The 23,485-nt window shown below is 36.1% G+C and overlaps 1 protein-coding gene across 1 annotated transcript in view; it reads left to right on the top strand.

Annotated features, from left to right (window-relative positions):
• The window catches only part of LAMA2 (laminin subunit alpha 2), a 572,820-nt gene that overhangs the window by 468,865 nt on the left and 80,470 nt on the right, over positions 1 to 23,485 (top strand). Inside the window, exons 39-41 of the mRNA XM_058566315.1 lie at positions 582 to 745; positions 2,320 to 2,458; positions 22,522 to 22,624. Coding sequence (XP_058422298.1) covers positions 582 to 745; positions 2,320 to 2,458; positions 22,522 to 22,624 — 406 coding nt within the window. The remainder of the gene's footprint in view (positions 1 to 581; positions 746 to 2,319; positions 2,459 to 22,521; positions 22,625 to 23,485) is intronic.

The following is a 23,485-nucleotide window of genomic DNA, read 5'->3' as shown; positions in this document are numbered from 1 at the left end:
AAAATTGTGCTTGCATAATTTTACTGTGACCATGGCCGTCTATTGGCAACAATTAGAACTTCACATTGTTCTCCCAAGAGACAGGAATGTCTCTGTGACGGTCCTCACAACATTCACAGAAACCTGGTATTTTTTTCCACAGTGAATGAAGGGCATTTCATGTTCCTAGGACAGCACTTTCAATCCGCTTCAAAGTTTATATAACATTAGTTAAAAGAGAAATATAAACTTAACAAATAGACTTTTAACATACTGTCTAATGCAGTAGATACTATGATATATGGTAATAGAAATGCAAATGGTTCAAAAGATCCTGATAACTATCATTTATGCATTTACACCTATGAAGTAGAATTTTTTTAAGATAGTTAGGTTTTTCTTAGTGTAAATTGGCTTCATGTATTTCCTAATCTCTTTCACTAAATAACAGCTTTTATTCTCTATTCTCTTTTTGCTATAGTAGAAAATTTGAAGTTTCATAATAAACTAAGTGAGCATCATTAGACCTCATAGAGAAAGTAGTAAATGAGAAGAGCTTTGCATTCACTTACTTAAAATGCCCTCTCTTCTCTACACATCAGTACGTTGAAGACATTCAGACCAAATTGCCACCCATGTCTGAGGAGCTTAGAGATAAAATAGACGACCTCTCCCGAGAAATGAAGGGAAGGAAGCTTGCTGAAAAGGTGTCCCAGGCTGAGAGCCACGCGGCTCAGCTGAATGACTCATCTGCTGTTCTTGACGGGTATGTCATTTGTTATTGGAAATGTCTGTGTGTCTTGACACTTGTCCAAAAGTTTTGACTAACAGAAACGGTAGAGAGTCGCTTTCAAATCTTGATTTCTGTAATTATGAACATACGAGCTACGTGGCCTTTCTGAGGAAGAGCCTAATTAGGAGAGTCTGGGCAAAGCCCTACTGGAGCAGCATCAAAAGTCTGAGTTAAAAATGGATTCAAATATGGCTTGGCGGGGAGTGAACACAGCCCGAGGCTACCCTTGGAAAAAATAGTTTCTGTTTATTAGAGAGCACAGCGGTTGCCTTATTAACATTTTAAATAATAATATATAAACACACATTCTGCTTCAAATTTCAGTTTTATATTTTTAATGAAATCAAATCTATTTATTGTTAAAAGGGTGGCTTTTGAAAATGTGGCTCCATGCATAGCCTTTAAGTCTTTTTTTCTGTTTCGAACTCCAGGAAGACACTACATATTCCCCTGTGAAATAGCAGCCCACTACGGCTGGGATTCTTATATGGGTCAGACGAGGGAGGGGCAAGTGGTGAGGTGTGTTTGACTTATAAACAGCCTTCTAGGTATACCTGGTATGCTTCCCCTACAATTTTGGAATTGTCATGATAAATATAGGTGCTATTAGCCCCAAGAATAATTTTCCCAAATAAATTTGTATTTAATATATGAGATGTGTAAGGTTCTGTTCCAATATTTAATACTCATTGGCACAAATGGAAATATTAATATTTGAAGACCCTGGGCACAATTCATTTTATAGCTGACTTTTGCCAATTTAGCATGAAGGATGGTAAATGGAGTAGTAAGCTGGAAGTCAGCAGACGCTGGCTCCAAGTCCTTAATTAGTGACGTGTTGGTCATGTGACCTGAGACAAGCTATTTAACTTTCTGAGATTCGTTTATCCTCATCTGGGAGGCATGCCTACCTTAGAGAAATTTTGTGAAATTCATTCTAGTAATGTGGTACAAGTGCTCGGAAAGCTGTAGTGTGCTTCACATATGATGTAAAGGATCGTCCCACTGCTCACACTTGCATGCTGAACATGGTTGCAACAGCTTTTGGAGGATACTATGGGTCTTTAAAAATATGTTGAGGGGCCAGCCCGGTGGCGCAAGCGGTTAAGTGCGCGCGTTCTGCTGCGGCAGCCCGGGGTTCGCTGGTTCGGATCCCGGGCGCGCACCGACGCACTGCTTGGTAAGCCATGCTGTGGCGGCGTCCCATATAAAGTGGAGGAAGATGGGCACAGGTGTTAGCCCAGGGCTGTCTTCCTCAGCAAAAAAAGAGGAGGATTGGCGGATGTTAGCTCAGGGCTGATCTCCTCACAAAAAAAAAAAAAAAAAAAAAAAAAAAATGTTGATAGTATTTTATAGCTGAATTACCTAGAAATATGAGTTTAAATTGAAAACTACAACATAATACAATAAGTAGATACTTCATTATGATTTGGAATAATCATAATTATATTGGCTGTGATCATTTGGAAGCCATATTTGTTATAAATAAGATGTTCTCCATTTGACTACCAGCTGCTCTGATGTTCTTTTTTGGGTAATCCCAACAGAATCCTTGATGAGGCTAAAAACATCTCCTTCAATGCCACTGCAGCCTTCAAAGCTTACAGCAATATTAAGGACTACATTGATGAAGCTGAGAAAATTGCCAAAGAAGCCAAAGGTCTGGCACATGAAGCTACAAAACTGGTAAGACAACAAATAGTGTTACATCCTGAGAATGGAGGTCAATCTCTTTGAGTAAGTACCTAAACTAAATTTCTCAAATTCAAATGAGCTATGGAAAATCCTGGTAATTTAGAAAATTTGTTTTGAATTATTTTCAAAGGCTCCTTTTAAATTTTATCCCAAATAAGCTCTGAATGTGCTATAATCATAGAAGAACTCTTCTTAATCACTCACTACTTATCACTACTGATAAGAGTCTCAAAATTATCACTGATGCCAAGCTACCAATTAACAGAAGAAAAAGAGTCAAACATAAGACTCTGGACAGGGAAATTTATCACTATTATTTCAAATGTGATCATCATCAAGAAAGTGCCTTAAAAATTAACACCATTGCTTATAGTCACACACAAATTGGTTATATGTGAAGTTTGACTATAAAGTACACATTTTACAAAACTCATCAGATCTTGTGCTTCTAAACTATTTATACTATTTTTTATTAATTTAAACCTTTGCCTTCAAAGCAACCTTCAGCTGCTGTCATTGTTCAAAATAAATTTGGAATTAATATTTTAGAGTTTTGGGGTGTTGAGTACAGCACATTATCTGAGTATCTTCAATAGTGCCAAATCTTCATCCTTTACATGTAGCGCAACATTTTGTAAATAAGTTATGTGATAAACCTTGGTAATACTATTTTAGGTCCAAAAACATCTCATCAGAAGCACATGGTGAGTTAAAATGTTCCGAACCATCATTTACTCCTTTGGCTTCACACAGAATCTCCCCAATACATCAGAATTTTAGGAGGAAAAAAATAACTTGATTAAACATTTGTGAATGAAAAATGCATAAATGATTGGTGTTAAAGAAACAGATCAATATTTTCTTTGCTTTGGTATAGGGCACAAATGCTTTCTTGGATCTCAGGGATATTCAGATATTTACCACACTCTTAGAGGGTTTGTTTTGTGGTCATAGTGAAAATGTTATATTCCATCAGCAATTACTGCTGTTTTGGTTTCTCGGGCATTAGCTCTACTAATACCATATGTTCTGTTTATTCTTTTTCAAAATCATGACACAATTATTGCAGAAACTTCCTTATGCTCAGTTATGCTTTCGAAATGAACCAATTTTTCAAATCTAAACTAAATTATTTATCCATTTCTCCTAGGTAATTTTCTGTTTTAAAGATCCTAATTTCCCCGTTTTCATCTGACCTATGTTATACTGGATGGCCATTTTCAGTATCTAGCACAGTGACTGGTAAATAGGAGACACTCAGGAGTGAATGAATGAGTGTCATGCTAATTGATATTTTTCATGCCTATTTACAATCTTTTGTACCAATAAAAAGCTCACTATTGTCATAGCTTCATGCTTATAAACTTCTAACATTTTATGTTAAAGAGCTGTTTAAGTTCACCCAAATTTAATACCATCACTTTACACTTAGGAGTCTCTCATTTTTCTGCCAACATGAATTGTTCACTTTTCCTCGACACCGATGCTTACACATGATATGCTAGCCAACCTCAAACATAGAGCTAGGCCAAGTTCTAATGCATTACAACATGCTCCCTTGTTGTTGTTATTCCTTCTCTCCTTCCATAAACTATGTAAAAATAATTAGATGTCTGAAAAATTACAAAATAAAGGCTAAAAAGAATCACTGATTTATTAAATGGTTACCTAATTGGTCCCAGAAAGTTTGTTGGACTGCATTTCATGAACTGAATAAGTACAGCTTTAATTTTAATAAATCATTATAGTATAGTTCTATTTTACTGGAAACGAAATGTATTTGCCAGTCATTAAGTGGAGCAAATTACCTAGATAGGGCTAGCATTCCATAAATGTAAGATCTGACATTATTGCTAGAGCTTTAGATAAACACAGAAGAATGAGGTTAAGTTTATTATTTCAAAGGGTAACAACACAGAGAGTCCTCTACTCGTTTGAGTCTAGCCTTACAAAGAAGGAAGAATGTTTTCAATGAATTAGAAAGAAAGGACAAAGAAACAAAGCAGAAATTTATGCTAGAAGAAAAAAGACCCATCAGACAAGCAATAAAACAACCAATTACTATTGTGAAGAAAATGGACGTGAGATAATGTGAGAAGGAAAAAAGCATTGAAAACGCCATAGGAAAAGAAACAAATGAACAGTGGAAATAGCCTCAAAGGATAATTGACAGCATTTTTAAAGCAATTTCACTTTTAAAAATCTACTTAAGTCTACCTGTTTATAAATGCACACATAATCAAGAATGGAATTGTAAGGAAAATATGAGTGAGAAGAAGGTTGATCCTTTATTTTAATTAAATAGTAAGCACGTAAAGGTTACATACAATTAAAGTTCGTAGTGTAGTATTCCTATGTAAAGAGTAACAACTATTTGTCTTGCATATATAATTTATTTAAATATCAAAATGAAATATTTTAGGAACATAGACATGAAAACACAAACACTATTTTTCTTTTAGTGTTGGGTGGGAAAAATACTATAAAGCATTTGTTTTCCTACACATGATCTCCAAGATAACATCTCATTTAGTACCTCTTCACTGGTGAATGCAAGGAAAAGGAAAAAGGAAATATGTTACTGTTTAGAAAATAGAATATGGAGGGCCAGCCCTGTGGTATAGTGGTTAAGTTTGGCACGCTCTGCTTTGGTGGCCTGGGTTCATGGGTTCAGATCTTGGGATGGACCTACACCACTCATCAGCCATGCTGTGGTGGCAATTCATATACAAAAAATGGAAGAAGATTGGCATGGATGTTAGCTCTGGGCTAATCTTCCTCAGGCAAAAAAAGAGGAAGATTGGCAACAGATGTTAGCTCAGGGGAAATCTTCCTCAGCAAAAATAAAGAAAAGAAAATAGAATAAGGAGATCCAGTAATTTTTTTCTAATCTTAATTGCTTTGATGCTCAAAAAACCCTTCAGATCCTAAAACAACAGAGAATTAAACCTTTTTTAAAAAAAAATTGTAGATCCTAGGTGAACTTGAAACCTACGGTATCAACCAGATCAGATTTTAGAAGCAGGTAAACAAATAGATTTCATATGCTGCTGGATCCTTGGAGTGACCACAAGAGGCAGTAGGCACAGCTTCAGTGGCCCTGGGAGAGGAGGCCCTCTGCCCTTTTCCACTGGAAAGGTCTCAGATGCTGTGCACTTGAATCTGGTAGCATTCATACCCAAACAACAACAAAGAAGAGTAATGTAGAATGAATTCCGTAGTTCTGATTCTTTAAGAATGAAGAATCATCACACGACAATAATCACACAATCTCTGCCTATTCTGAAATGTCAACTTCCTTCCTTCTTTTCCTCCCTCTCTCTCTTTCTGTAAGTCAATGGAATGTGCTATGTGATGTGTACTTCAGTGTAGAAAATGTGGGCAGTCCTCACCTTCACTAGGTATCTTGCATTAAAAAAAAACTGAATCACTCTTTCACTTCCCATGGCAACTGAAGAATCCCTCTTTCTTCTGTCCTCTCTTCTTCACCCTGCAGTCACTGTTAATGTCTGAAACTCTCTTTCTTTGTCTTTCTGTCTGTCTGTCTGTCTCTCTCTCTCTCTCTGTCTCACACACACACACTCCCGCAATGTTCCTTAATACTCTCTAGTCCAGATCCCCTTTCTCAGTTAGTTTCAGTGTTTACTCTGATCCTCACTAACAATGAGCATTAGAAATTCAGAAGAATTTGTCCTGGCCTTCAACTCCAGTACACAATGTGGTATTCCTCTTTATTCCTCAAATTCAAGTTCTGTCGTTTGCTACAATTATTCATCATTCCTGGGAGCCATGATTCTAAAAATCTTTGGCATCGTCTTTGCCAGGCATTTCAAGGAAAAATAATATAAAATACAGAAGAAAGTGAGGGCAGTTTGTAAGTAATGCATTTTCTCCTAGAAACAATAATAGTGAGATAGTAAAGAACAGTGCTGTGTAAGCAAGATGCAGGTTTTAGATAAAATAAAGAGAGTGGGGAAAGTCTAGAAAAATGATATTGTACAGAGAGAAATATACCTAAAAATTAAGTAAGTTTAAAGCCTTAGACACTTGATCCTAATAAATACATGAACTGCTGTTGTAAGTGTTTTCCCAGTGTTTATTCTGTAATATGAGGAGAGTAAACATCCATTGAAACCTCAAAAGGAGATTTTTCTTGCTTTAGGGTCAAGAGTCTAAGGAATAAATTGGATGTTTGTAGATTTACTCTTATGTGGGAGATCAGTGGGGAGAAAAACCCTGATAAGAAGCGTGGATACTAGAAAGGAAACCCAGGGAGCTTGGACCACACGGCAGCCTGAGTTCATTGAGATCCATCGTAATGTTAGGAATTCAGAGAATGCTAAATAAATTATAACTCCCAAAATTTAATGCATACTTTATTTTAGAAAGAAGAAACAAAAGGAAATCTAAAAATAGAGGGAAGTTAAACAGAATGGTACAATCTAGAGCTGGCACCTTGGTGACTCAGGGAATTTACATAAACAGAGATCATGCTGTCTAGGGGTTGGGATTGTAAAGCCCAGGCAGGGAGAGAAGATATCACAGACATCACCCTGAACCTAGAAAAGGAGGAGGCTCTAGTTGAAGGTATGTGAAAACATGAGACTCTGGAGCAATTGTACTCATCAGTGAACACTCATGCCTTCCAGCCCCAGAACATTCCATGGAGCCTTGTTTCTTTTCATGCCTCCAGTTGTGAAAGATGTCTCTCATAAGATGCTAAAACCACACAACCCTATGGATTGAAGTCCAAATTATACCATCCATATGGCACAAGACTTACTTTCTGAGCTGAAAAATTAATGAGGTTTGGGGAGGAAACTGGTCCTGGCTATTAAAACCCTTAGAGCATCTGGAAGGATACAAAAGACTAGTCTGTTTAGATATACCATAAATAATCAACTAGGAGAGAGTGTAGCCAAAGTACTTAACATGCTCCTGAGATTATCAAAAAATCTGAAAGAGAATATAAAATAAAAGTGTTTAAAATTATTAAAATGTTAAAAGAATAAATAGAAAAGAGTGACAAAAGAAGAACTAAAAAAGCTTATGGAAATTTGTAAAAGAAGCAAATAAAAATTCTAAAATTAAAAAATACAGTAATTTAAGTTAAAAAAATGAATGGGAAGACTTTCATATTAGTAACAGAGGAAAAGAGAATTAGTTAATTGAAAGAGTTGAAACATTACCCACAATGCAAGAAACATGGTAAAAATATAAAAAGAGTTTAAGAGAAGAGGAATATAGATTGTAAAAATGTAATGATAGGAATTCCAGAAGTTGAAAAGAGTGAGATGGAGAATAGTAAGAGTCAAAGAGACACTGAAAATTTTTAAGTATTGCTGAAAGACATGATTCCTCAAAGTAGGGAAGCCCATCATAATAAATAATAATAAGTCCACACCCAGAAATATCATTGTTAAACTATAGAAACCGAAAAGAAAAAGAAAACGAAATCTTACAATAATCTAGAGAGGAGATGCAGATTATCTACAAAGCAATAAGCTTTACCAGTTAGCATATTTCGAATTGAAGTCATGATAGAAGTCGAAAGACAATGCGCTAATATCCTCATGTTGCTGATGCCATATGCCAGCCAACTCAGAATTCTGTGCCCAGTCATACCTCATTCAGAGGGGAGGACAAAATAATGGCATTTTCAGATAAATAAAGACTGAGAGTTTACCAATCACAGACTCTCACTCAACTACTACAAAGTACACTTCAAAATCAAGGAAATTGGGGATTAAAGAGGCAAAAGTGAGCAAAAAAATAGTAAATGTATACAAATCTGAGTAAGCATTGTGCAAATCAGATAATAATTACTAAATGTGTGGAATTATTTTGAAAAGTACAACTAAAAAACAAGAGAATAATAACATGAAAATGGGGCAGATGATCAGAGTTAAAAGTTTTTAAAGTCCTTGAATCTTGGGGAGGAGAGTAAAAGACTGGTTAGATTTAATCTTTGTTAAGTACATGTATTAAATATTGAGGATAATTATAAAAGAATAAAAATAGCAGTATTAATCAGAGTTCTCCAGAGAAACAGAACCAAGAGGATGTATATATTTACAGAGAGAGATTTATTTGAAGGAATTGGCTCATACCATTGTGGGGGCTGACGAGTCCAAATTCTACAGGGCAGGCAGCAGGATGGAGACCCAGGGAAGAGTTGTTGCAGTTTTGAGTTCAAAGGCAGTCTGGAGGCAGACTCCTTCTTCCTTGGGGGACCTCAGTCTTTTCTCTTAAGACTTTCAGTGAATGAGGTTCACCTACATTATGGAGGGTAATCTGTTTTACTCAAAGTCTACTGATTTAAATGTTAATTACATCTAAGAAATACCTTCACAGCAACATATAGATTGGTGTTTGACCAAAAACTGGGTACCATAGCCTAGCCAAGTCAACACATAAAATTAACCATAACAAACGTCTACACTTTCCAAATAAGTGGAGAGAAAAAAATGTGTGAAAGAGAGGGAGATTTTCAATCAGTTCTATAAAAGGCAAAAAATAGAATAACAGAAGCAAAAAAAAAAATGGTAAATATAAAACACAAAATATGATAGAATTAAATCCAAATACAGTAGTCAGGGTAATTATTACTATCTGCCTCAGGAAATAACCCCTGAAATCTCAGTGGCTTAATACTATTCAAGTGTATGTCTTGTATCGCACCTAATATGTTTTAGACAACCCCCTTCATCCTGTAGCTACACCATACTATGTAGCCTCCGAGGTTGTCCTGGCAGGGAAAGAGAAAGAAGGAGGAGAGGTGCTGGCTCTCCCCTGCCTTGGCCTGGGCCACATCTGGTCCACTGATCAGAAGTCATCACATGCCTCAACCCGACCGTAAGGGAGGCTGGGAAAAATAGGAGGCATGTAGAATATTTGACGAGCATTAACTGTCTCAGCTTCAAGTTGTCTTCATAATAAATGCAAACACATTAAATTACCAAATCAATAGCAATGATTTCCATATTGGATTAAAAATGTTTAACAAATGCAGCCATCTATATAGGATGTACACAAAATTCCACTAATTATAAGGGTACAGGAGACTCAAAATGAAGAAATGAGAAAGATACACCAGGGAAACTCTAACCAGAAGAAAGCTTGTATACTAATATTAATGAGAGTCAAAATAGGCTTTAAATTTTTTAAAAAGAGTTATTAGAGATAAAGAGAGTCATCGTAATATAATAAAAGGAACAAGTTAGCAGAAAGATTAAAAACTTTTCAACCTGCAAGGTCATAACTACAAAGCCTAAGAATAAATAAAGGCAAAGTCAGACCGAGGAAATCAACATATGTATAATAATAGTGGGAGATTTTACCATATCTTTCTTAAAAATTGATAGGTCAAGCTAAGAGATGTAAGGAAGCAGGAGATTTGAAAAGTACCATAAACAAGCTTGATTTAATGGTCTTATAGAACTCTATATCAATGAGATAGTTAATTCTATTTGCTTCATTAGATAAAGCATTCATGAAACTTAAAAAAAAAGACAGTGAACTAGATCACAAGGCAGGAATCCGAAAATCCCAAGGATCCAATAACACCTAGACTACATTCTCTGATCACAATGCAATAACACTAGTAAATTATGCAGAAAGATTGCCCCTAAAAAGTGTTTTAAATAAAAAACTCACTTTAAAGTAATTCACGGGTCAAAGAAAAAACATAATTTGAAATTTAAAAATACTTAATAACTGATGCAGCAAAAGTTGTGGAGTACAAATAAAATGGCACTAAAGTAATGAAGTTTGTTTTGTTTTGTTTTGTTTTGTTTTTTTTGTTTTGTGAGGAAGATCAGCCCTGAGCTAACATCCATGCTAATCCTCCTCTTTTTGCTGAGGAAGACTGGCTGTGAGCTAACATCTATTGCCAATCCTCCTCCTTTTTTTTTTTTCCCCCAAAGCCCCAGTAGATAGTTGTATGTCATAGTTGCACATCCTTGTAGCTGCTGTTTGTGAGACGTGGCCTCAGCATGGCCGGACAACCAGTGCGTCGGTGTGCACCCGGGATCCGAACCCGGGCCGCCAGTAGTGGAGCACGCGCACTCAACCTCTAAGCCACAGGGCCGGCCCCAGTAATGAAGTTTTAAATGCAGGTATTAGGAAAGGATAAGAACTGAAACCAATTATTTAAAGTTTCTGCTCAAAAAGTTAAAAAAAGCACAAAGAAAGGAATAAAAATGAAAGCAGAAATTAATGACAGAAAAAAATATTAGACAGGATTGACAAAATAGAAAGCTGATTCTTACAATAAACAGGCAAGACAAGAACAAGCAGAGAGATGACACGTACAAACAGGATTAGGAATGAAGAGGAGAAAAGTACTATAGATTTAATAAATATGGGTATACCAGGGTTCATGAACAACTTTATTCAAATAAATCTGAATGCTTGATGAAGTGGACAATGCATCTAAATTTACTCAAAAAGAAGTAATAAACCTGAGTAGAACTCTGGTCATTAAATGAATTGAATCAATAGTTAGTAATTGTACCTAAAACATAATAACAATGTCTCCCGAAATTTCAAGGACTCATCCAAAACATTCCAAAAAATAGAAAAAGAAGGAAAGACTCCCCAGCTTATTTTACGAGGCTGGTATCATCTTGATGGCAAAACCCTGTATAGGACAGTATTAAAAAGGAAAGCTATAGGCCAATCATAAATAGAGATGCAAAACTGTAAATAAAATATTATCAAACCAAATCCAAATCTAAATATCTGAACAAATACAGCAAAAAGTTAATATTAATCAGATATGGATGTTGGTGTCCGGGGAAGAGGGAGAATCTTCCTCTGCCCTTTTCCTTCAGGTTCTTCTGGCTGGCCAAATAATTAACAAGACAGGTTAGCAGGAGAAAATAATACCAAGTTTAATAACATGTATACATGGGAGAAAGCAGGGACACTGCGTTTCTCAACACAATAGCAGAAATTCTCGTCTTAAATATCATGTTTAGCTAACGACAAAGGAGGATGTTGGGGGTGGGGGGAGTCAGTTACAGGAGATTACCACTAAAGCACAGTAAACAAGAGTAAGGTTATTATGCAGATTTAAGGCCTCACCTTTTACATTGATAAGCCTCTAGAAATGAGGCCATCCCCCCCCCCTTCCCAAAACAGAGAGGGAGATACCTTTACAAATGGAGATTTCCCTTATAAATGTAAATGATTGTCTGGCAACTCCTTGCAGGGCCATCCAGAGAACGTGGCCAGAGAGACAGAACTTCCGATAAGATGGGCTTGTTGGTGCCTTTCCTATTGTAACATTTATCCTACATTATCTTAACAGCCATCATGATAGATCTGTTCCAGGAAGGAGCCACCATGTCAAATTCTTTAAGCAGTTAGTGGGGGAGGTCAAATGTCCCTCAGAGAAAACAACCAAGGTAAAGAGATAGATTTCAGAGTTGCCAAATCTTGATCTCCCACATTGGGAATACAGGTGTCCATATTAATTTTTGTTCTTATCTGTATGCTTAAATTATTCCTAGTTAAGTGTTGTAAGTAAAATGAAAGTAAGAGATGAGATAGAAAACCTGTTCTGCAGGAAGATCTGTCCTGAAAATATAAGGAAAGTGAATCTAAAAGGGACCCAGAAATACGACAACCCTCATCCTCTAAGAGGCCTTAAATAATTTTTCTTTTTAAATTCATGATGCATGTGTATTTTAATTACTTTTAAATTGAAAAGAGAAGCAGATGATGCAAGCAAAAATCCCCCTGACCTAGCTTTTCTCACCTCTAAACTCACACCCCCAGGGGCAAACACTTCTAAATCTTTCAACTATTCCTTCTCCCTCGGAGAGGGAGTAGTATCTCTAGTATCTCTTACTAGCGTTATTATCATGCCTTTGTGTGATTCATTGCTTTAGGGTATTGCCTATTTAATCACTGCTGTGATGGATGAGATGTAGTTCCCTTAGAGAGTATCACGTGGCGTTTCCCTCCCACCCATTTCCTAGTATAGGTGCATCACCATGTTTAGATCCTTGACTGTTTTCTTTCTAAACTTAAGTAAATGTGCTCAGAGCTCTATTTCCTGTTCCGTGGTTGAGGGGCTCCACACGCTGAAGGCTTTGTGCCCTCATCCTCCCCTTTAGTTCTTTTCGCTTCCTTCTCCCAACTTCTACTCTTTTAACTCTCGTATTGTCACATCAGTAACATTTATATTTTATCTATAACCATAACCCTTCCATGGCAGAATGCAGAAGTCTTTCCTCTTGAGCCATTTCATGTCCCCAGAAGACCCCCTTTGATTGTTTTCCGTGGGGGAAAGATGGGGACACGATGTCCGGTTGCCAGTTGCTCTGTGCAGGAGTGAAGCAGAGAGGGCCACTCTGTTCCGTAACATGACTTGCAATGAATTATCCATTTTGTATTCTCCTGATTGACTCTCATCCTCTGCCTTACCTGTTGTTGCCAAGTCTTGGCCTTTGGCTTCTGTGCACCTGGCTTATACCCAACTGGGCAAGACGAGGGGACAGTAACTGTAAAGGATTGAGGAGGCGTAAGTATCTAAAAATTCCTGTTGGTGTGGTTAGGTGAGGGTATTCGTCCTGTTAATGTGAAGAGTCCTCTGCTGAAGTCATACACTTTCTTCTATCTTCTCTTTACTCCATCAATTTTTTTCCCACTAATCTCCCCTGCATAGTTACTCCATTTTATTAGTTCTCTTGGTACTATTTTCTGAAAACAGTCTTTTGCTCAAAATTCAAATTTTAAATTAAATAATCCATATTTCTGAGGAGGATTTTGTTTTCTTCCTGTATATGTTCAGAGTCTCCATCAACCCAAACAGTCATTGGGTGAGGTAGAAAAAGGCATCCCCACTGGACAAGCTATGCCAGGGCACACAGCGTGGTGAGCGGTACCCTAGCCAGTTCCGTCACCGCTGGGTACAAACCTTTGGGTCAGACACGGACTGCACGGTGCCAGCATCCGGGGCCTCCAGAGATGCAGAGCCTCTCTGCTCACTCTCTGCTCGGAGCCATCTGCTCCCATGCCTGCCGCCGCCGTGTCACTGCTTGGTTGTGGTGTTTGGTTTTATTCCTGCTTCCTTTCCCCAGAAAACACTGTCTCCAGAATTAAAATTTAAGCTGACACTAGACCCCCAATTCATAGAAACATGGAAAACCACAAATGACCCTCTGAGTATCTCACTCACTATTTCACACACAATATCTCATGATTTCAGTATAGGTAACTCCCGGTATGAAGTAGCTGATCACTAAACGGAGATCGCCCCCTCCCATCTCCAAACGCTGATGCTAGAAATCTGGAATGGCTGGGATGCCCCAGAGTCTCAGAATTGACAAACTACTTATATTGACACAAGAGATAGAAAAGTGCAATAGAGGAGAAAATTTCAAAGGAAAAATAAAATTACTTTCTTTCCCTATTTAGTTTGAGATAATGTCTGAATATCTGTTTGAATGTAGATGCATGTAGGATTTTTTTTTAATTGATCAGAATTAGGTTCTAGTGGTGTGCTGGAATCTCTGAATCAAGGTGAGGGAAGACGATAGTAGGTCAGAATTTGGGAATTAGAAGATGCCTTCAAATTGAGCGCATATTATCTATGGATTGAGCTGTGTCCGCTAAAGTAATACCTTTTCAAGAAACATTGTGCAGTCTATTCTGATCCTTCCCTTGGCCTAATTCCTGTAGTAAAGATAGTCTCCAGAGCATAGAACTCAATTTTTTATCTGATTTAATGTTCAATCTCCAATTACATAAGATCATTTCTTACTCTTCATTGATGCAGTTATGGTGCTTATAAGAGGTGATTATGAACTACTTATTGATAAGTATGAGATATTAAGCACGTCCACATTTTCAATTTTCTCTTTAAATTTTCAAAAATTTTTAACCACGTATTCGAGGTACTTAATGTATAAATTAGCATTATGAAACACAACACACAACATAATCAGAGATAAATAGAATTCTAACCTGCCCTCAAACCAGCAATAATCCTTTATGTTTTTATTATTGTCATGCTACTAAAAATAATGTTTTCCAGCTTTCACCTACATAATTTATTCTTTTCCTTTATTGTAATTTTTCCTTTCCTTCCTGTTATTTTTTCCTTTAATATTATTCCTAATAATTTCTTCTTCTTTATTAGTTTTTGAGTCCTTATAGTAGCAAGATTGTTTTGACACCACTGGTATCGGTTGATAAATCATATAGTTAAACACTGTCAATCTTGCAATAGAATGATTAAACATTAAGACATTTCTTTTTTTTTTTATTTTTTATTTTATTTATTTTTTTTATTATTTTTTTTAATAATAAATTTTTTGTTTATTGCAGTAACATTGGTTTCTAACATTGTAAAAATTTCAGGTGTACATCATTGTACTTCAATTTCTGCATGGACTACATCATGTTCACCACCAAAATACTAATTACAACCCGTCACCACACATGTACCGAATTATCATTAAGACATTTCTAATGAGTGTTTGTTTAGAAGTGTGGTCATATAGTCTCTTCAGTCTATCTTATTTAATATTTGCTTTGTGTAATTGGATGAACCAAAATCCATAAAGAGTACGTGCAAGGTCATTTTTGATTTTTTTATTTCCTACATAAAGAACGGTGCAAATATTAGCAGAGTACATATTACATTCAAAGGCTCAATAAAATATGGTGTCAGTCAAGTTGTAAACTTTAACTCACAGATTTCTTGTATTTTATTCTGTCAACCACTACTTAGAAGTCATTCAAACAGTAATTTTGACTTTTTGTTAATATCTATAATCATTGGAATTTAAATTTTATACCAGTGTAGTGTTAATGGAAAATGATATGTCTATGATTGATAAGACAATTAAATTTGCCAATAAAACTGGTGAACATTTCTTCCCCTTCATCAGCAATTCAGCAACTTATCTAAGAACTGAGTGATTCACACAATAGCAAACATGAAAAAGTCAGTGAGGAACTAAGTTACCTAGAAAATATTGAATCTGTGTGTGAAAATCCTGTTCACTGAGCCACCCTGACTTTAGTGATTTTCTTTGTACATGATACACGCATTTGAGTCAATAACATTAAAAAAATCTATTGGATGGGGCCGGTCCCGTGGCGCAAGCAGTTAAGTGCGTGCGCTCCGCTGCAGCAGCCCGGGGTTCGCTGGTTCGGATCTCGGGCGTGCACCGACGCACCGCTTGTTAAGCCATGCTGTGGCGGCGTCCCATATAAAGTGGAGGAAGATGGGCATGGATGTTAGCCCAGGGCCAGTCTGCCTCAACAAAAAAGAGGATCATTGGCATTGGATGTTAGCTCAGGGCTGGTCCTCCTCACAAAAAAAAAAAAAAAATCTATTGGAAACGGAGAAGCAAACTTCCATTTTATGATCCAGCATTACACATATTTAAAAATTCAGGACACGAAATGTAAAAAACAGTTTGTGTCATCAGTCAGAAACACAGAAACTCTTTGGATCGGTGCTATATTGCAACATAAGTTTGACTTGATTTTATTCAAGGCAATAGTGCTCTCAAACTCTCTATTTAGGATTTCCACCCATAGGTGGATGATCAAGGTGGTGAATAATCAAGAGGTGAAATGGCCATGTTGGGTTTGATTCTGGAAAGAAAATCCTGTGCCCTCTGAGGATGTTCTCTAACTCAGTAGACACTTCTCCATTGCCTTGACTCAAAAACAAGATTCCCTGTAGTACCACCCATCCTACCCTCAACAGCTTGTCTAGTCCCCACCTCACTGCAGCAAGCTAGTGGCACCCATAGGTGCTGAAGCAATGGCTGTCATGCTGTCATTGGTGTAAACCTGTTTTCACTTAGTTATATATATTTAAATCCTCTTGATTGTCTTTCTTGGTGTTCTCATCACACTGAAAATTCAGAGGCATGAATTCAAAATTCTCCTGAGCAATTTTGGGGATTTCCCATTTTTTCCCTGAGTCTCCTTTCTGTGCTTTCAGTCTTCTCGAGGCTCATCTAATCCTTCTCCTGTTGTAGGACCTTTTAGGTGATGCCAGGATATACAGCCTTTCAAGAGATTACTGACCAAGGCCATCTCTTTGAGTTGTTTCTTGACTCATTCTTAATTCACTATTTCATTTTAATATCCTGTAATATTTTAAAAATAAAGGTTATATTAGAACACCTTTAAAGTTGATACACAGTGATTTCTTTATTTTAAAATTGTGTAATGATCTTTTTAATTATTACGAAAGCAGTTCATATCAGTTATAGAAAAATAGGAAATACAGACAAGCAAGGAGAAAATACAAAATACGCATAATCCCGCCAACCACAAATAATCACTTTCATAATGTTATTTACCTGTTCGTACCTTTTCCTATGCAAATAGTTTTTGTACAAATGGCAAAACTGTTTTGTAGCTTAATATGTCAATTAACATCCCATGCAGATTTTTTCATTAGTCTCAAAAATATTATATCTTTTAAAATATATGGAGGACTAGATTTCACCATTTCTTCTGAGAATTTATTTTGTTATGGTAAGAAAGTTCTCCCTGATTTTTCACAGCAGTCTAACATACCTGAATATAAATTTCTTCTGATATATCCTTTATATAAACACATTGCAGCTAACTACCATCCCTTACGTATATCCCTGCCCATTTTGAACAGTTTTCTTTATTAAAAAGATTTTAGATTTAAAATCATCTAAGTTATATTTTATCTTGGCACATTATCCCCTTTGGAAATGTACAAGACTTGTCTTCTAAAATAAATTATTTCATAAAGAGTAAGTAATGGAGTAGGTCATAAACCATGCTGATGAATTTTCAGTTACAACTTTCTTTAAAAAACCAAAAGAAAAAGAAATATTCTACATCTTTCCTTAAAGCCAACTCTTTCAATGAATTAAGAAAATTTAGCTCTAATAAAGAAGTTATTTGAGGAACATTTAAAAAAACAATAAAAGTATAATATAGAAAGTAATATAAGCAATAACCTTTAAATTTGCTTGTGTAAATAATAAATCACTGCGGTGCAGGTTTACCATCTGATAGACTTCAGATCTGACTTTCACATCTCCTCCTCTTAAGGGAGCCTCCTCCGACAACAAAACAGATATTTCCATGCTCTGCTATGGCAGTAATCATTTTCTTTATAAGGGATTTTTTGTCTGTCTCTCCACTTCACTACAATTGCATTAGGGAAGGCAGAATCTTTCCATCTTTGAATAATCAGAGCTTACTCTGGTGCTTGAGACAGCTAAAAACTTTTGTTGGGTGAATCAATCAATTCATTCATCTATTACTCAATGACATGATGCTTTAATGAGTCACTATGAATATTTAACAAATAGTAGGAAGAAAAAAACTAATATGTATTAAAAGCCAATTAAGTGCCAAGCCCTCTGTTAAATCTTTATAGACTTTATTTCATTTTTCTTGGATCTTTCCTTCTCTAATGATGTCTTAAATTATCTCACATTTCCTATAAATGATTATTAACTAGTAAAAACATACAGCAACTTACATATAACAGATTCTATTTTGTATATTATAATAAAAACTTTTAAATAATTTATATAATTTTATATGTATTATATGTCTATTATATTATTATATAATATTTTATATAATTTATATATATTATACATCTATGCATGTATATATATACACACATACAGAGAAGAACTTATTTATAAAAATACAATCTCTAAAAAGCAAGAAACAAAATATCTTGCAACTCTAAGAACCTCATTTATATTTCACATATGCTGTAGACACAGCTCAGAAACTCAGATGTGATGCTTATGAATATGTATGAAGTATAATTAGCTTGGAAAATGCTGCTTCATCACCTGTCTTGATATTGTTGATGTGCTTCAGTGACTTACTAAGCAATGTTGGTAAAAGAACTCTCCAAATTCCAGTGAGTTGAAACAGTTCTGTTCATCCATATCCTGTTAGTGTTTTCATTCTGTTATCATACGAGAGGCTTGATTTTTAAACTCGGATTGTTGGTGTACTGCTGATAACTGACAGCAGCTCTTTACTCTAATATTTTGGAGTGCTTCCTGAAACATTGAAACCTGTCTTATTCCTCCACATCTCTTGACCCCAAACCTCTCATTTCCGCTGCCCCTTCTTCAAGTTACAACTGTCTTTTGTCTGGCCCATACTATCACAGTAGGCAGCTGATGTCTCCTTTTCCTCCCACACAGCTGCCCAGTTCATCTTCCTGGGCTAAAAGCTCTGATCATACGCTCCTACTCAGAAACTTCCAATGATTCCACATGGCTTATTGTCTAGTTTCCTTAATCTGACATTCGAACTTTCCAGAAATTGACTCCAACCTACCTAACAGCCTTACTTCTTCACACTGCCCTTCATAAACTCTACAGTCCTTTGCAACTGAAATGCTGTCTCTCTCACCCACACATCAAAATTCCCTGCCTCCTTGCCTTTTCTTACCTTGTTGCTACTCTATCTCCTACACTCCCCATATATACCACCTATCTCCTTATATCTGAGCAAGGAGTGGTTGACTAAGGATCCAGGAAGAAATCATTGGCTTCCTGAAAAGCAGGAAAGACAAGATGCCCGGAAGGGAAGGCAGGCACTATTCATAAAAGCAAGAAGGTAGGAAATTAGCAGCAGGGAAGGCTATCAGCAAATGGACTTCAGTCAGGGATCTGTCCTGTTGCTGGATGAAGGTGTAAGAGTCTGATGGAAGATCCTGAGTCGATAATCAGCCAGTCAGACTAATCAGAAAAAATTCAGAAGGGTCACTAATATCCAATATCAGTAATAAAAGAAGTGAAATCACTACAACTTCTGCAGACAGTAAAGGATAATAAGAGAAAATTATGAACAAGTTTATGCCAAAAATTCAAGAATTTGAGTGAAATGGACAACTTCTTTGAAAATCACAAACTACCAAAACTCATTCACAAATAAATAACTTGAATGGCCCTATATTCATTGAAAACCTTCACACACACATACACGCATAAATTCATAAATTCAATTCCAGATGACTTCTCTGGTGAATTCCACCAAACATTTAAGGAAGAAATAAATTTTTCAGAGAACTGAAGAGGAGAAAATGTGTCTCACCTCATTCTATGAGACCAGTACTACTCTTATACAAACCAGACAAAGACACTACAAAAAAAGAAAGTTATAGACCAATATCCCTGATGAACACAGATGCAAAAATTTTTGACAAAGTTATAAAAAATCGAATTTAATCATTCACTAAAGCTACAGAATAAGAGAATATGTTTGCAAAGTACATATATGATAAAAGATTCATATCCAGATTATACATAAATGTCTTTCAAACCTCAATAAAAACAAATAATCTAATAAAAAATTGGACAAAAGATTTAAACAGACATTTCACCCAAGAAGACGGCAAATAAGCACATGAAAAGATGCTCAGCCTTATTAGTCACAATGAAAATGCAAATTAAAACTAAAACGAGGTACACATCTATTAGAATGTGTAAAATTTGAAAAGACTGACTATATCAAGTATTGGCAAGGTTGTAGGCAAATATAACTCTCACGCACTGCTGGTGGGAATTTAAAATATTACAAATATTTGGAGAACAGGTTGGTAGTTTCTTAAAAACTTAAACATACCCTTAACATATCATCTAGCCATTCCACTTCTAGGTCTTCACTCCAAGAGAAATGAAGGCATATGTTCATACAAAGATTTGTACACCAATGTTCATAGTAACTCTATTTAGAATGTCCAAAGCTGGAAATAACTCAAATGTCCATCCGGAGGTGAATGAATAAATAGACTGAGGCATGTCGGTATAAATAAAAAAGGGATCACATATTGATACACATACAACATGAATAAATGTCAAAATAATTACACTGAATGAAAGAAGCCAGACAAAAAAGTACATACGGATGATGCCATTTGTATAAAATTCTGTAAGATGCAAACTCATAGTGATGGAAAGCACATCAGTGCTTCTTTGGGGATGGGGAAAAGACAAGGAGGGGTGGAAGGGAAGGATTAAAAGGAAAGGATGGATATCTTCTCTACCTTGATTGTGGTGATGGTTTCAGGAGTGTATATATGTCAAAACTTATCAAATTGTAAATTTTAAATACGTGAAGTTAATTTATGCCTCAATTAAACTGTTGACTGAGAGCAAGTCAACTCTCCCTCCTTTCTTTATTCCCAGGCCGCACTTTGCATAGCCAAGATTAGCTTTAAAATTTGGGTTGTTAAATGTTTGCCAGATTATGTTCTTATAGAAAGGCATTCACACATATCAAGGCTATGGGGAAGGCTGTTTTCTTTCTCCCTTTTCTTTCTTTCTTTCTCTAGTTTCATCTAGTGTTTGGAATGCCCCTTATCGTCTTGATGACTCAGGATCATCATTATGAACATTAGCTATTTTACTACAATAATATTGGCATCTACTGAAACCCACTTTATCCCTATCCAAATTGACTTAGACTATTGAGCTTTAAAAACTCTTCTCTCTACTTGTTAGTTTTCTCTTTCCTCAATGTCAGATAGATTGTCAGCTGTCACTTCTGTTTTCATGTGCCTATTTAGAGAATCTTTGTCCTTCTTTCTTTGTAATTTCCTTTCTCTAATCTGTTTTGATTCAGAAAACCTGTAACCAAGGGACTAAGAATGGCATGGAAATTTAGAACAAATATAGAACCTGAGTGGCTAATCAAGGCTTATTTTTTGAGTAAGGTACATTGGATTTGTGCCATTTATATGACACTCATACTTTTTTTTTCAAGATAAATGACACTTACGTGATGTTACTATATCTAATTCCAAAGGGAAACTGTAGGACTAAGAATTTTCTGTTCTCAGTTGAAGAGGCTGCCCGTTTTCCATAGAAGAATTTGCCACGGTTGTCAGACAGCTCTGTCTGCAAGTGCTAAATGTATGTGCACGATGTCCCTTTTTATTTATGTAGATGTTTCCAATATGTCCTTTTGTAGATATCACGGTATTATATAACCAATATGTTCTCTGAGCAATAGATTATTTAAACAAAAGCTGTTGGTATAACACCTGACCATAAATTTTACCACACAGTAGCAAGTTCTGTACTGTACTCTTTCCTAGTTTAATGCTCACATAATGTGACTGATTAAAAAAAAAAGTTCCTAAGGCACTGCAGATGCCTGTGAAGAGTGTTATGTCTGGGATAGCCTGAGTTCACATTTATAACTTCAACAGTAAGTATTTAGATTCTCTAGCTGTTCTTGCACCCTCAAATACTTTTCCAAGTTAACATTTACACATAAGATCCCATTTGATTTATCTCTTGGTATAAATGTATTATGTAATGATTGCTAAGGAGCAAACACTATTAAAGTGGCTACTAGCCATTCAAGTTAAAGGATATTTTTCCCATATCATTCTATTATCTTTGTGTCACCTCTTTTAATCCAAGCCTCGACAAATACATCTTTGCTAAGAGATAATTGTGGCTCAGAGATTGTCACTCAGAAGATTTGGTTTTGCCATAGTACTCTGAGATGTGTTTTAAAAAGGAACAGTGTTCTTTCTCATTTCAACACCTATGGGACAAAAAATGCTCCCCACTTACCCCACAACTCAAGTGAAATGTGCTTAAGGATAAAGTCAGTGGATGCATTTAGTTCTTAATTTGCTTGACCCTTCTACAACATTTGATAATACTGACCGGTTATGTTCTTGCAACATTGCCAGCCATCATGCTTTGAGCCACTTCTGTATCTTTCAGTTTCCAGAATATCACACTCTCCTGATCTCTCTTTGTCCTCTCTGGAATCTCAGACACCTTGCCAGCCCCACTTTCTCTACCTGCCCGTTAAATGTTAGGATTCCTAAGGGTTCCATTCTAGGCCTTCTTCTCTTCTCTCAATAAACAGTCTGCTGACTTCAACCACCAATATGTGCTGGTAACTTGTAATTCTAAATCTGCAGCCCAGAATGCTTTCCTGAAAGTAAACTTTGCATACTAACTGCCTGCTAGATATCTCTACTCCATAATTCTATGGTTTTAGATATGTGACACTTCTTTTTCTGTCCACAGGCAACAGGTCCTCAAGGTTCATTAAAGGAAAATGCCAAAGGCTCTCTTCAGAAAAGCTTTGGGATTCTTAATGAAGCCAAGAAGTTAGCAGATGATGTAAAAGGTTAGTGTGATCTCTCTTTGTTATTATTTTCAGGTTAATTGTAGTTGTAATTGGTAGGACATTTTATCACACTATTGGAAAAGTGTAATTGTTTCAGCATGATCCTTATGATTATTTTTATTATCTGGATTTAATGCAAGTAAACTATCTCACCAGTTTTATAATATTGTCTTCATATCTCATTTTGCATTGAGTAATAGTTCATAATTTTTTTTAATACTTTTTATTTATTTATTTATTTATTTGTGAGGAAGATTAGCCCTGAGCTAACATCCGTTGCCAACCTTCCTCTTTTTGCTGATGAAGATTGGCCCTGGGCTAACATCCATGCCCATCTTCCTCTACTTTTTTAATATGTGGGTTGCCTGCCACAGCATGGTTTGACAAGTGGTGTGTCAGTCCGCACCCAGGAACTGAACCTGTGAACCCTGGGCCGCCGAAGCGGAGTGTGCAAACTTAGCCTGCTATCCCAGCAGGCCGGCCCTAATAGTTCATAATTTTTAAATCTAATTTCTATAGCATCATTTCACTTATATCTAAAGTATAGTAACTTATAAATTAAGGTATGATAAGTTTTAAGAGCACCAAACCCCACTTTGTTTTGGCTTCAGAAATGATCGTCACAAGGGAATGAATCAGGCAGATATAGTATGTGTCCTTGTGAAACTTTCCATTTTGTTAGTGTGTCACATTTCCTGAAAAGTTTTCATACCTTTTAAATCCATTTTCATGTATTTTACTCCTAATTCAAGGATCAAAGTGGATAAAATATCTTCCCTGATGTATTATGGGTTTTGCATTAAAAATGTATTATTCAGTATAGCTGCTGTCTAGATAATAGTCATGGTCCTTCCAAAACAT

The sequence above is a fragment of the Diceros bicornis genome, chromosome 23, assembly GCF_020826845.1.
Source record: "Diceros bicornis minor isolate mBicDic1 chromosome 23, mDicBic1.mat.cur, whole genome shotgun sequence".
Lineage (NCBI taxonomy): Eukaryota > Metazoa > Chordata > Mammalia > Perissodactyla > Rhinocerotidae > Diceros > Diceros bicornis.
The sequence above is the reverse complement of the archived record's forward strand: the minus strand, read 5'-3'. Positions and strand labels throughout refer to the sequence as shown.